General features: G+C 42.2%; 1 protein-coding gene across 1 annotated transcript in view; it reads left to right on the top strand.

Moving 5' to 3' along the window:
* Positions 1-15,110, top strand: part of LOC124616540 (UDP-glucosyltransferase 2-like) — a 124,668-nt gene that overhangs the window by 33,301 nt on the left and 76,257 nt on the right. Inside the window, exon 3 of the mRNA XM_047144858.1 lies at positions 9,519-9,771. Within this exon, the coding sequence (XP_047000814.1) occupies positions 9,519-9,771 (253 nt within the window). The remainder of the gene's footprint in view (positions 1-9,518; positions 9,772-15,110) is intronic.

Below are 15,110 nucleotides of genomic sequence, written 5' to 3'. Positions count from 1 at the left end.
ACCTGTTCATATTGCCGACCTGTGGCGGAGTGCTTACACGACAATAGCATCCCTATAATCGACTGGCCTGCACAGAGTCCTGACCTGAATCCTACAGAACACCTTTGGAATGTTATGGTACGCCGACATTGTGCCAGGCCTCACCGACCGACATCGATACCTCTCCTCAGTGCAGCTCTCCGTGAAGAATGGGCCGCCATTCCCTTCCAGCACCTTATTGAATATATGCCTGCGAGAGTGGAAGCTTTCATCAAGGCTAAGGGTGGGCCAACACCATGCTGTATTCCAACATTACCGATGGAGGTCGCTATGAGTTTGTAAGTCATTTTTAGCCAGGTGTCCGGATACTTTTAATCACATAGTATATATATATATATATATATATATATATATATATATATATATATATATATATATATGATAAAGAGAGAGAAGGAGAGTAAGATTGCCAAAACAAAAGGAAAACTGAATACCAAATGACTCTCTAGACCGAGTATTAAAACAGTCGTATATCGGATTTACCCTCGGATACATTAGAAATATACATACTGGGTTGGATGCTAGTTCTTCGAAACCTTGAAGTGCCATTATTAAGAATAATATGAGTTTGTTGCAGGATTGTTTAGGATAAAAAACTGGCCGGGTGTGAGTAGGACTCAAGCACTGAGGGTTCCGTACAAATTTAATTATGGATACAGATAGTTTATCCATTCCGGGAATCAAAGATATTAACTACTTTGTCTGTTATCAACGCTGATACTGGCGAGATATCGGTTCCGAGGGTACCAAGACATTCGAGGATGTTTTAATTTCAGCTTTCAAGTCGGATAACAAATGGAAAAAGAAATATTTTTTCTTCCGATATAACTACAAATCAACAGTGTCGGGCTTTTCCCTTTACTCGTATTGTCAAATCTTGCTTCTTGCCAAATTTCATGCTTCCAGGTCAACAGAAAGTACAGTACAACTTCTCATGATTGAGTTTTCGAGTATCAATGTATATGATACAAGTGGCGGCCCTCTGATTGCATTGACTGAGAAGTCTAAAACTTTTACACCGCCGAGGGACCATAAACTTTAGTATGTGACATAAATTGAACCTGGTACGCAAAGATGTTCCAGAGGAAAAGGGTCTTAACAGACGGACAGACAGATAGACAGACAGACAGATAAAAAAATACAATTTTTTTTCATGTTATACAATTACAAATTAACAATTTTCGGATTTTGTCCTTTACTTGTACTGTGAAAGCTTGCTTCTTGCCAAATTTCATGATTATAGGTAACGGAAAGCATCCTATAGGTTTTGATGAATGAGTTTCTGAGTATCAAAATATGTGACATGAATGGCCGTATCTTTAGATTGAACTGAGTTAGAAGCTTAAAATTTTTGCGCCGCCAAGGAACCGTGGACCCTAATATGTGACATCAATTTGAACTTGATACGTCTCTGCTCATTTCAGAGAAAAAGGTTTCTTAACAGTCGGACAAACAGACAGACAGCTGACCGTTGTTTTACAATAAGGCTCAGTCTCATGATGTGGCCATCAACAGACATCCGCATAAAATGTAATAATATCAAAATATGAAAAAGTACTCATATGTCTGAGGCAAGGTTATGTCATAACAGTGCATGACGATGATGAGGATGATGATGAAGTCCCATACTCGGAGAAGCGTAGGGAACGATGCGGGAGACCCGCACCGCTGTACTAGGCAAGGTCCTAGCGGAGGTGGTTTACCATTGCCTTCCTCCGACCGTAATGGGTATGAATGATGATGATGAAGACGACACAACAACACCCAGTCATCTCGAGGCAGGAAAAATCCCTGACCCCGCCGGGAATCGAACCCGGAACAGTGCATACGTATACCAAAACTGAGATGATCTGTGCTTTGTTTGTTCATGTATAGTTTCAGAAATAGTTGATAACGTGATGAATGTGGCACGACGAAATCCAAGTGAAACCACTGATTTTTGAAATATGTAAGAAAAAGTGTGTACTACCCAAATATTTAAAATTAGGTATCTAGGTAATCCAGGATATTACAATACTGTACACAACGGCAGGTTTTGGATGACGTTACACGTTATAATAAGGATATGTTTCATCTATGATTACCCTGGTTAGTTAAATACTAACTTTAACTGTTTTTGTTACACACATACTTTTACGCAGGTACGTACCGCTCCAACTGTGAAACAAACTCGTTGTAAAATAAATGATTGCCAGACATGTGAGTGGTTGTGCATCATATATTTCAGGAAACGTATTACAGCCGTTGGCCATAGCGTATGGAAGCTAATGTATAGTAGTGTTCCTTCTTGCCTGTGTCATCACTGGACAAGAGCGTCATACTATTCGGCATGGATGTCATTGGGTAGTGGGGGTGATGGGGATGAGTGCTGTTTTCCTACACTGCTAATGCTTTTGGATGGTATTTTCAGACCAGACAGAAACAACTGTCATAGTTTGTGGCTGCTCCGCATAGACTCTATAACGGTTAATATGAGTCAGCGCGTGACGTGCCTTGGGGCGGCAGCATTGACAGCCTCATCCGATGAATGACGCTCGCGACCAATGGCAGTCAACAAAATACACGCCTATAACCATCGTGGCGGTTCATATTGGCATTTCATTCAACTGTTTAGAATGCCCACCCCCCTCCTGTATTTTTTTTAAAGGTGGAGTGGCTAAAAATCATGCGAATTTCCTCTATCAGGGAAAGTCTACAACTTTCATTATTATCTGTTGGAGGCGTATTTTACGCTCGTGTCCTGTGAGTCTTGGGTTGGCAGTGTTATGCTGTCTCGCAGACGTAGAAAGCTCGCATTCACAGCCAGCCTCAAACAATCCATGGCGAAAACCGTCTTTAGTGAAAGCCAACAGGTCTCTAATTTTGTTCATACAATGAAGGCTTTCACGACCGGATGTTTCAGCTGCTGAGAATTTTTTCGGGTTGTATGGCTGTGGTCAATGGAACTCTTCAATCCCTGAAGTTTCGTCCAACGTAGCCTTTCACGAAACGTCAGGGATTGAAGAGTTCCATGGACCACGGCCATACAACCCGGAAAAATTCTCAGCAGCTCTAATTTTGTTGCTTCTGCGTTTGATTCACTTGACGTCTACTCGATTAGGCTCAAGAAGTTGTACAGATCAGGGGTATCAGCGGTGCGTCGTTGTTCCGCCTTTTCATTCTTCGACCTAGTTCGTGGTAGATTTCGCCGTCTTCTCGTTTTGCGATTTAGTGTGCCTGTGGCAGCACTGGCGCGAGATCGCACAGTCGATGCTGCCGGTGTGTTAAGTACAAGTGCTTGCTTTACATAGTCAGAGGGACTAAGACTGAGAGATACCGATACACAGGGTAAAAATTATCTAAACCGATAAACTCTGGGATGTTGCACAGGGCACCGAAAAAAATGTTTTGTCTAATGTCGTATTTTCCGGTAAGGATTTTTTAAACGGGTAGATGGTCAAAGACTGCAGAAGTGTTCTTAATTCCTACTGCTGCTGGTACCATCCGGTCAGCCAGATCCTCTTCTGATTAACAGGGGTTCTGCAAACAAGGCTGCACATCTCTCGTCACACAAAGAAGTACAGAGGGGTCAAATCAGAGAATCGGGTAGGCCATGGTACACGACCAACACTGACAATTTTCTTTTCTGGAAATTGTCGGTGCAAGAATCGAGGCCCGGGATGACTGAAATATTCCAGCGTCCACACATGCTGGAGCCGCATACGCTGTCTTGTAGCGAGTCGCACTTTATCCAGCAAATCTGGCAATGTTAGGCGAGGAAACTGTAATTTAATTTAATGGCCTAGGAAGGAGATATGGCCCAATTAAACAGTCACCACCAATATCTGACCACTCATTCAAGCAGAACCGTAGTTGATGAGTGCGAATAAATGTGGCATGTGGATCAAACTCACTCGAAATATACGAATTACGGATGTTGAAAATCCCATCACGTCCGATCGTTGCTTCATCTGTAAACAGCACAGAGGACAGAAATGGAGGATTCATCTGACACTGTTCCAGCCACCACCGCGAAAAATGTGGATAATCATCTGGTTCCAGGTTGTACACGTGCCTTATGTGAAATGGATTAACAATTGCTCATGAAGGATGTTTCTTACATTAACCTGACCCGTCCCCACATTATGTGCAGTTGAACGAGTGAAAGCGATTGAGCTCTCTACGGGATTAAAAAATGCTCACAACTAATTATGGAATTCGAAAAAAATTTTGTTTTGGTGTTTCTCCCAGAGTTTGTCAGTTTAAATAATTTTCAGCCTGTACAATGCAATAATGAGTAGGAAAGATGCACTGTAATTCGTTTTTGGAGGAACTCTCCACAATCGAAATACTACACTTTGAAACAAGGTTAGAAGAACCTGTAAAGATATGTTTTGAAGATATAGTAGAAATCTTGTACTGTACGTGTTAAACTAAACGACACAGAACTGTGCGACAGGTTTGTCGAATCCAGTACCTGAACAATTAAATTTAAACACAGTGATTTAAATAATTTTCACCCTGTACAATCCAGTAATGAGTAGGAAAGATGCACTGTAATTCGTTTTTGGAGGAACTCTCCACAATCGAAATACTACACTTTGAAACAAGGTTAGAAGAATCTGTAAAGATATGTTTTGAAGATATAGTAGAAATCTTCTACTGTACGTGTTAAACTAAATGACACAGAACTGTGCGACAGGTTTGTCGAATCCAGTACCTGAACAATTAAATTTAAACACAGTGACGGTAATATTAGTGACGTCACTGTTACACGCGCTGACGTGGTCCTTCGAACAGTTAGAACAACTAATCTACCATTCAAAATATTGGCGGACCAGATTAGCGCAGTTATACCCCCTTATTGAAAGTCAATTGTTTCTATTTAAACCCATTACTTCCCCGCGTTGTATGGAGTACGACAACCGAAGATAACTATACAAAAATACATACTTTCTTATGCACTGAGCTGGCAAAAGTCATGGGACAGCGATATGCACGTATACAGGTGGCGGTAGTATCTCTTACACAAGGTATAAAAGGTCAGTGCATTGGCAGAGCTGTTATTCGTACTCAGATGATGCATTTTAAAACGTTTTCGATGAGACTGTGGCGCCACCACGGGAATTAACAGACGCTGAGCGCGTAATGGTAGTAGAAGTTAGATGCGTAGGGCATTCCACTTCGGAAATCGTCAGAGAATTCAGTATTCCGAGATCCACAGTGTGAAGAATGTGCCGAGGATACCAAATTTGAGACATTACCTGTCACCACGGACAAAGCAATGGCCGAAGGGCTTCACTTAACGACCGACAGCAGCGGCGGTTGCGTAGCGTTGTCAGTGCTAACAGACAAGTAACACCGGGTGAAATAAACGCAAAAATCAATGTGGGACACACGGCGAACGTTTCCGTTGGGGCAGTGTGGCGAAATTTACCGTGAATGGGCTATGGCAGCAGGCGACCGACGCGATTGCCTTCCCTAACAGCACGACATCCTCTGCAGTGCCTCTCCTGGGCTCGTGGCAACATCGCTTGAACCATAGACAACTGGATAACCGTGGCCTGGTCAGGTAAGAGCCCACGAAGCCATGAACCCATGTTATCAACGGGCACTTTGCGAGCCGGTGGTGGATCCGTAACGGTGTGGGCCGTGTTTACAGGGAATGTACTGGGTCATCTCGTCCAACGGAACCGATTGCTGACAGGAAATGATTATTTCTGCTACTTGGAGAACCATTTGCAGCCATTCATGGACTTCATGGTCCTAAACATCATCATTTAAGACTGATTATGCCTTTCAGCGTTCAGTCTGGAGCATAGTCCCCTTATAAAATTCCTCCATGATCCCCTATTCAGTGCTAACATTAGTGCCTCGTCTGATGTTAAGCCTATTACTTCAAAATCATTCTTAACCGAATCCAGGTACCTTCTCCTTGGTCTGCCCCGACTCCTCCTACCCTCTACTGCTGAACCCATGAGTCTCTTGGGTAACCTTGCTTCTCCCATGCGTGTAACATAACCCCACCATCTAAGCCTGTTCGCCCTGACTGCTACATCTATAGAGTTCATTCCCAGTTTTTCTTTGATTTCCTCATTGTGGACTCCCTCCTGCCATTGTTCCCATCTACTAGTACCTGCAATCATCCTAGCTACTTTCATATCCGTAACCTCAACCTTGTTGATAAGGTAACCTGAATCCACCCAGCTTTCGCTCCCATACAACAAAGTTGGTCCAAAGATTGAACGGTGCACAGATAACTTAGTCTTGGTACTTCCTAAACAATGATGGGATATTTATGGATAACATTGTGCCATGTCACCGGGACACAATTGTTCTCGACTGTTTTGCGGAACATTCTGGACAGTTCGAGCCACCCAGGTCACCCGGCATAAAATCCATTGAACATTTACGGGATGCAATCGAGAGGTCAGGCGTGCACAAAATCCTGCTCCTGCAACACTTCCGCAGTAATGGAATACTACAGAGGCAGTATGGCTCAGTATTTCTGCAGGAGACTTCCAACTACTTGTTGAGTCGGTGGCAGGTCGAGTTGCTGCACTGCCACGGGTAAACGGAGGTCCGACACGGCATTAAGACGTATGCCATGACTTTTGTCACTCATTGTACTCCATAGGCATGGAATTCAGTTAGGTACATGTTCACGGTGTAACACTTCTGTTTCCCTTCAGTGTACGTGTTTTATAATTAATTTCGTCAAGAACACGAACTGACAAACCAAAATCCTGTCCATTACAATTTTAATTACTGCCCATTATTTAATAATGAAGTGTAAGCGTATTATTATAGGGTAGTAGCTCCGGGCGGTAAGGAGCGCCTGGTCCCCGGCGCGAATCCGCTCTGCGGACTTGTGTCGAGATCCGGTGAGCTGGCCAGTCTGTGGATAGTTTTTAGGCGGTTTTCCATCTGCCTCGGCGAATGCCGGCTGGTTCCCATTATTCCGCTTCAGCTACACTACGTCGGCAATTTTAGCGCAAACAAGTTCTCCATGTACGCGTACACCACCATTACTCTGCCACGCAAATATAGGGGTTACCCTCGTCTGGTATGAGACGTTCCCTGGGGTGGGGGGGGGGGGGTCCACTGTGGGGGGGGGGCGAACCGCACAGTAACCCTGGGTTCGGTGTGGCGGGGGGGGGGGGGTGGAGGGGTGAAGTGGACTGCAGTAGTCGTCGTGAGGTTGTGGACCATTGCGGCTGGGGTGGGGACGGAGCCTCTCCGTCGTTTCTAGGACCCTGGTTAACATACAACATACATAAGGTAGTAGCACAATAATGAATTTAATTAGCTTACAGCAAATAAGTAATCAATTGAAAGAAATAAATCACAATGGACACGATGTATCTTCTCATTGCCCTTGATCACAACCCTGGCGCAGGTGCATGAAGTATGGAACTGGCCATCTACGAGGCCGTGCACTCAGCAGATTTTTGATGTGTTACCATCACAAGAGTGTGTGGCAACTATCTCGACACGTGGGAGATCCCATGCATCAATGACAACTGTCGTTCGAGATAAATACACATTACTAGTGGGAGGTAACCTTCGGTAATTGTAATCTCTAGAGGACTGCCAGATATCACTCGAGAGCAACTGAATTAAAGACAGAGTCTTCACAGTTGTTGAGCGCTGTAGTTGCCATGATAAATAGGACATTCAGTGTCGCCACGTGATTAGAATGCCATCAGACCTAGTATGCGCCATCAGTGTAACAATAGATCACAGGACTTACAAGACGCTTCGGACCTTGGTCTCTTCGTTGGTACTTGATACAAGATAAGACAAACATTGTAAGAGGTGCAGAGTGTTCCTGGGCATAACCCAGTTCACTACTACCAGCGCCACGTCATCATAACGCGCCTGTGCTTAACATACAAAGGACTGTACCATAATCTGAGAATGAAACTAAAAATTAAAAATTGAAAATTATCATATCGATATACCATCTTTTAATAATCACTTTCCTGTGAGTTACAATTACGCTATTTGCAAAGTCAAAATTTCAATTCTAAAAGATTGGCAAAGTTCGTGATATGGTTTTACTCACTTACTGGTTTCATGCAACTTCAACTTTTATTGCTATTCATTAACAACTACTGTTAATCACTTTATGCAATTACTGCTAATAATGCACAAGACGATAACAAACATGTCTGACTTGTTGCAGTTGCGTAAAATTGAAAACTCATTTATCCATAAAAAATACACAACAAATATCTTTTACTGAATCACGCTCTGTTAAGTACTGTCTTTAAAATTGCTGTTCACTCGACTTGAGTAATTCTGTTAATTGTAGTGTTGCAAATTATTAAAACTTTAATTGCTATTATTTCTTTCATAAAACATTACAATAGTTTATCAATCATCAGGACTCTCTCGGCTTATGGAAAATGTATACGACGGATCCCACTTTGTTATTTTGTCTTACGTAAAACTGAACATCAACACTTTAGTGCAAGTCGGTGTTATTCAAACACAAAATCACACTAACATTAGTACACTTATAGATCTTATACAGTTAAATTTTTCTTGAGACATATGTGTCTCAACTTTATCTACAACAGTGATAGAAGCTGAAGGATTGAGTTAAAATTTGTACAATAGCCAAGACTTGAATCTAGGTCTCCTTCCGCATAGGCACGTGTGATAGCCGTTACACCACTACAGCAGTACAGAGGACGAAGTTGCGTGAACTACCCTATTCCAATGTGGTGGTGTAATGGCTAAAGAAGCTGCCTAGTAAGCAAGAAATCTGGCTCAAAGTCCTGGCTATGGTACAAATTGTAATTCATTGCTTCAGCTTCTATCATTATCATAGATAAAGTTGAGATTCATACATCTCAAGGGAAATTTAATTATATGAGATCTACAGATCACTTATGCTTGAGGTACAGACATGATTTCCCCATTACGTACAAAGCTGGGGGCAGAGCATGGGGAATACTGACGATATAAGAAGGGGAAAATAGACTGAAGGCATGAATTGAAGTTTATATTAGGGAGACATTGGATTAGGGTAGTCCACGCCGGCCGGGGTGGCCGAGCGGTTCTAGGCGCTACAGTCTGGAACCGCGCGACCGCTACGGTCGCAGGTTCGAATCCTGCCTCGGGCATGGATGTGTGTGATGTCCTTAGCTTAGTTAGGTTTAAGTAGTTCTAAGTTCTAGGGGACTGATGACCTCAGAAGTTAAGTCCCATAGTGCTCAGAGCCATTTGAACCATTTAGGGTAGTCCATGCTAGTGTATTACCTGTACTGCTGTGGTGGAGTGATGGCTAGCACATTTACCTACTAAGCAGGAGACCCAGGTTCGGGTCCTCACTGTGACGCAAATAGTAATTCAATTCTTCAGCTTCTGTCATAAGTACACTTATTTACAAACTTTGGCCCATAGAATACACCGAAAAGTGAAATTGCAAGGGAAAAAGATGATAGCCACATATTTGTTGCTTTAAATGAGCATGGACTCTTTGTTTGCAGGATGCGGCCCACCTCGTGGTTAGCGATTTGCTCGGCGGTGGCGCTGGCGTCTGCTCCCACGGAAGCGGCCAACATCCTGGCTGCTACATCCGTCCCCGGCCGCAGCCACTTCATCATGTTTCGCCGCCTCTTCAAGGCGCTGGCCTCCAGAGGCCACAACGTCACTGTCGTCGGCCATTACCCCGTGGACTCTCCGATGGAGAACTACACCGACATAAGCTTCAAAGGAGACGTCCCAGAAGCTGACAGTAATGTGAGTGATTATAATGAGCGATTATATGATAAAAAAGTAACGGAATTTGTTTCACTGAGTTCCGACCATGTCTTCCCAGTTATTGGCGTTAGTAAACAGTTCTTTTAAAATTTATGAAAAATCGTTAAACCATCAGTACTCAGGAATAATTCAGTAACAGGTAAAAAATCTGAAAATGTTCCTAGGGTACTCCTTGTTTTGTAAATAGACATTCCAAAGCTACAATTCAATTTAATATTATTTATTTATCTTTCGTTTTTGTGACTGTTTTTGGCGTCGCGGCCCCATTCTCAAGTAATCCTATACAGAAAGAGTACACAAAAGAAGAGTCACAACGTAAAGATACATATATTGGTCAATTACATCATGTTTAAGGCAAACAGATCCGCCATAGTTGTAAAACAGTTTATTGACCGAAACCTTGCACGACGGAAGTCGTTACAAGCTACCATAATTTCGGGATCTTAGCCCCATCATCAGGTGTATCAGAATCTGAAGCAAAACAACAGTTGTAACCTACTCCGTTAAGAAATTAAGATTTTTAAAACAATTAAAACTTGACTTTTAGAAACTGAAAAACAGGTAAAATCATTGAACAATAATCTATCTAGCAATAATGGGGTGTCATTACGATCCCCTAACAACTAATAGGCTAACATCTACCATAGTTTAACTTCGCTTTAGCACGTAGCTTCCACCTAATGTCCTATGGTTGCTTCATTGTTATATACTGTATGCATTCCTGGAGGCAATTTTGGCACAAAAGGAATTTTCCCAGACCACGATTGAAAGTTGAAGCTCTTCACGGTCACAATTTGTGATGTTATTTAATGGTCAACCTATGGTACATGTCTGCCTATTAGCTGTTACGGCTTGGACATTACGTTCTACTGCTGCTAAGTAGGCTATTATTCAATGATTTTATATGTTTTTCAGTCTTTAAATGTCAATTTTTAATTTTTTAATTTCTTAATTGCTTGATGAAGTAGTTAGAATTGTTGTTCTACTTTAGAGTTCAGATACATCTGATGATGGGGCTAAGACCCCGAAACGGTGGTAGTGTATAACGACTCCTGTCTTGCAAGACTTGGGTCAATGATGTGTTTTACAACTGTAGCGGATCTGTTTACCATGAACATTGTGCACAATAGTTGTGGATGTCCCACAAATAAAAAGTTATTAAATTAAGTTATATCACCATCATACTGCCATCAGTTCATGTAATAGACAGACAATCTAAGAGTGAGCTCCACAAAGCATAAAAGTGGAGTTAAATTGACAAATAGGTACCCAACCTGTCCAGACTGGCAAATCGGGTCCGACTGACCACCTTTCCATCGTCCGCCAATGGTGTCATTTTCGTGTGGTATGGAGGATCACAGGATCAATAAACTGCTCTCCCATGTTCTCCGCTGTCGAGACCTTGGAACCGCTACTTATCACTGAAGTAGCTCTCCACTGGTATCAAGACGGTGAGTGTACCCCGTTCCAGTCCTCCCGCCAAGGAACAATCCAATAGTGCCGGAAATAGAACCCAGGTCTTCCGCATACCAGTCAGAGAACATTTTTCTGGTATTTCTGTTACAGTCTACGCAGAATGCTGTGACCAGTAGATGTTCTTATGACAGGGCATGTGGGGGGGAGTGGTCAGGGCTATGGGCAGGCGCTGTAGGGGAAATGCTGAGCGCTGGAGGGGAAGTTGTAAAGGGTTCTCCACCCTTCTGGAGTAAATATAATCTCGATGTATTGCTCACTTGCTAGAACCACAACTCACAGGCGCTGCCTGAGACATAAAATATCTTTGCCCCTACCAAAAGAGAGCTGCGATAGAGTCTCAGGTCAGAGCAGTCTCTGCCGCAGTTGCAGTCGCTCGCTGCTACAGTGTAGTTGTAGTCTGTCGCTGGTACAGCGCAGTTTACAGTTATTAGTTGTTAAAGTCACAGTACAGAACAAATTGTAAAATTTTATTATATGGAACTGAATAATAATTGTTATCAGCTGCAGAGCTAAATGATACCATGGAATGAGATGACGATGAACAAATGAATAATTGTTAATATAATGAAAAATCAACAGTAAATTAAGTCAACCATCTATTGTAAGGTAAATTTTATTATTTTTATTGGGATGTGCGTAGTTAAGTTACTTGTCTGAGATGTTAATATGAATTTGTTTCAATCTTTTCTTTTGTGATTCGTCAGCACCAGTTGACCCAGATTTGTAATATATTCAGTTTTCCCCTATAATGAATTGTAGATCTCTATCAATAACATAAAAAATTTCAACTATAAAAGTATAATTTCCCCTTAAGTAACTGCCAGTCCCGATCCAGTCATTTACCTAAATTAAAATATTCCAGAATTTTTGTCAGATCATAGTCATGTGCTCTTTAGTAATCAGACGACCAGTTATGCAGCTGTGTCACGAAGCAAAGCCAGTTTTCCTCGTAATCCAGATCTCAAACAAATGTTATCAAGTACTATTAGAGAGGCCTACGGTCGCAGGTTCGAATCCTGCCTCGGGCATGGATGTGTGTGATGTCCTTAGGTTAGTTAGGTTTAATTAGTTCTAAGTTCTAGGCGACTGATGACCTCAGAAGTTAAGTCGCATAGTGCTCAGAGCCATTTGAACCATTTGAACCATTAGAGAGGCCAGCATTGCACTAAGCTGTGCCATTTACGAGCAGATATATAGACAGCGTTATGCAGCGACACCATCATGAAGTAAGAATTTCTCAGTTTATTTCTCACGGACAGATTCAGAATGATTTCACAGGGCCATGGCGTAGCCCTGCTTACGTCAAAATTTATCAGTTTTTCATGAGTTAAGATTTATCAGTTTCTTTACGTCAGAATTTAATTATCCAAATTGAATTATTTTTATTTTTTGTTTTCTGTTCGGGAAAGTTACACATCATTATGTTATATTTAAGCCTACACTCACATTTTTATGCATATTACGCGGAGCCCATCCACGCCCGCACTTGGCATGGTGACCATTCAAAAGGATCTGTCACCTCTGCTTTGATTAGTATCTAAAAGGAGTTCCGTCGATAATGCAGTGATGTATTTTCGCCTGGCTTGTTAATCAAATGGTCCAGATGGCTCTGAGCACTATGGGACTTAACTTCTGAGGTCATCAGTCCCCTAGAACTTACAACTACTTAAACCTAACTAACCTAAGGACATCACACACATCCATGCCCGAGGCAGGATTCGAACCTGCGACCGTAGCGGTCGCGCGGCTCCGGACTGTAGCGCCTAGAACCGCTCGGCCACTTCGGCCGGCGCTTGTTAATCGTTTGTAACATTCACAGAAGCGTCACGAGTGAAGAATTTTGAATAAAACCTACACATTTCTCTTATTGCCATGTTAAAATTTGCTTCTTGTGATAAAACCCAGCGGAGTTTACATAACCTCACGTCACGAACATTTTGTGCAGACGCAACTGCGAGAGAATTCTGAAGCAATGGTTTATCAAGTTTATTAAGCGAGGCCCCGAGGAAAGTAAGGTCAGTGACTTATGAAGAAGCACATCCTCGATACAATATAAACGTGTAAATGTTCACTTGCGTTGTTCCGAAACCCAGAGCATTTCTCGCTTCACAAGCTATCGATGGCCTTTAAAAATTACATTCTTTCATCGAAAAAGTCTGTACGTTGTTGAATAGCACGTTGGATAATGAAGTATTGCATAATAAACATGAGACAAAGCTCTCTCCTCTTTAGGTGCTCTCATTTGCCAAAACCTCATTTCGGTATCTCAAGCCGTTTATGAAATATGACGAATGTTGTGGATATTTCACTCTGACCTTATCGCAGGCGCGGCGCAATCGCAAATGAATGAGCCACGTCAGATCAATTTTCTCGAGATTTGTGACAGATACTGACCCGCAGCCAAGTATAGAGAAAAATTCAATATGTTAGCTAATTTCATTCGCAGCAACGTATTATGCAATATGCACCAAACGCAAAATCATAGCGACCTCTATTTTTCATTGCAAATCTTTTCGAATTTCGCGTACTGTCTTACTTCCACGTAAATATCACAAGAACTATGACAATTAAGGAAATGATGTGCAGATAGTAATGAACCTGACACATTGCAGTAAAGCAAAAATTAAATACTTTACCGAATAGTTTCTGTAAGTCGTTTGAGAAAGGTCGCAGGGCGAGTGCCTCGATTCTGCCATAGCCGACCGGCCCAAAGATGGAAGACAGTGTCGGCCTCGCCTTCCGAACAAACAAATGCTTTGCACGAAAATTGGTCACTGTGCAATCCTGCGCGGCCTCTACTCTGTTCCTGCGCAGTGAAGTTCTGAAACATGTTGATATGCATTATAGGATGAAAGTGCGATACAATGATGCACATTTGTTACGGCAACAAGTCTAGGTATCGAGTCGGAAGTTAAAGGATGCCTTGGTTGATGCTCTTCGTCCAGCTCAGGCGCGCCTCACGGTGAATCCAGAAAACACTGTCGATAGTGGAACCATCATGTTTGGAAAGCACTGAGTGGCGATGACCTACATTTTATTAACTGTAAACGCTGTTAATGATTCAGTACACAACATGGTACTGCTGTGCTCCAGTTTTACAAAGCATTTCCTGCGTGGATAACCTAATACCTGATTTAGTTCAAATGGCTCTGAGCACTATGGGACTTAAAATCTGAGATGATCAGTACCCTAGATTTAGAACTAGCCTATCACAAACATCCATGCCCGAGGCAGTTTTCGAACCTACGACCGTAGGAGCCGCGTGGTTCCGGAATGAAGTGCCTAGAACAGCCGAGCCATAACCACCGGCTAATTACTGATTTCTGAACGGAAAAAACCACGTGTTTGTACACGGAAACAACTTCTGCAGCTTCTTGAGCGAAGTGTCCTTGACACACTCTCCCACCATTTATAAACTAAAAGAGTTAGTAAGCAAAGGCACTGGTTATCACCACCAAAAAAATGGATTTCTGAACACATTGATCTGACACTTTTTTTAGCATAGAAAAGATTCCTTGCATATGGTGCTACAATTTACTGTCTAGGAAAGACATCAGAAAAGCAAAAACAATTACAACGCGATTTACACAGGACACTAATATGGCGCGAATAGTGCCAGTTGACTCCAAATAATGAAAACTGTGAGGTCACCCACCTGAGTTCTAAAAGGAACCCGTTAAATTTCGGTTACAAGATAAACCACACAAATCTAAAAGCTGACAAGTTCGTAAAACAAGGAGGAGTAAGTCTTACAGAATTTCACAAACTTTTGAAACGTCCCCTTTTGAACAATTATACATGACTGTGCTTAAACTGACACACAATATTTTTAGCGCAACGCA

Source organism: Schistocerca americana, chromosome 5 (assembly GCF_021461395.2).
Source record: "Schistocerca americana isolate TAMUIC-IGC-003095 chromosome 5, iqSchAmer2.1, whole genome shotgun sequence".
Taxonomy (NCBI): domain Eukaryota; kingdom Metazoa; phylum Arthropoda; class Insecta; order Orthoptera; family Acrididae; genus Schistocerca; species Schistocerca americana.
The sequence above is the reverse complement of the archived record's forward strand: the minus strand, read 5'-3'. Positions and strand labels throughout refer to the sequence as shown.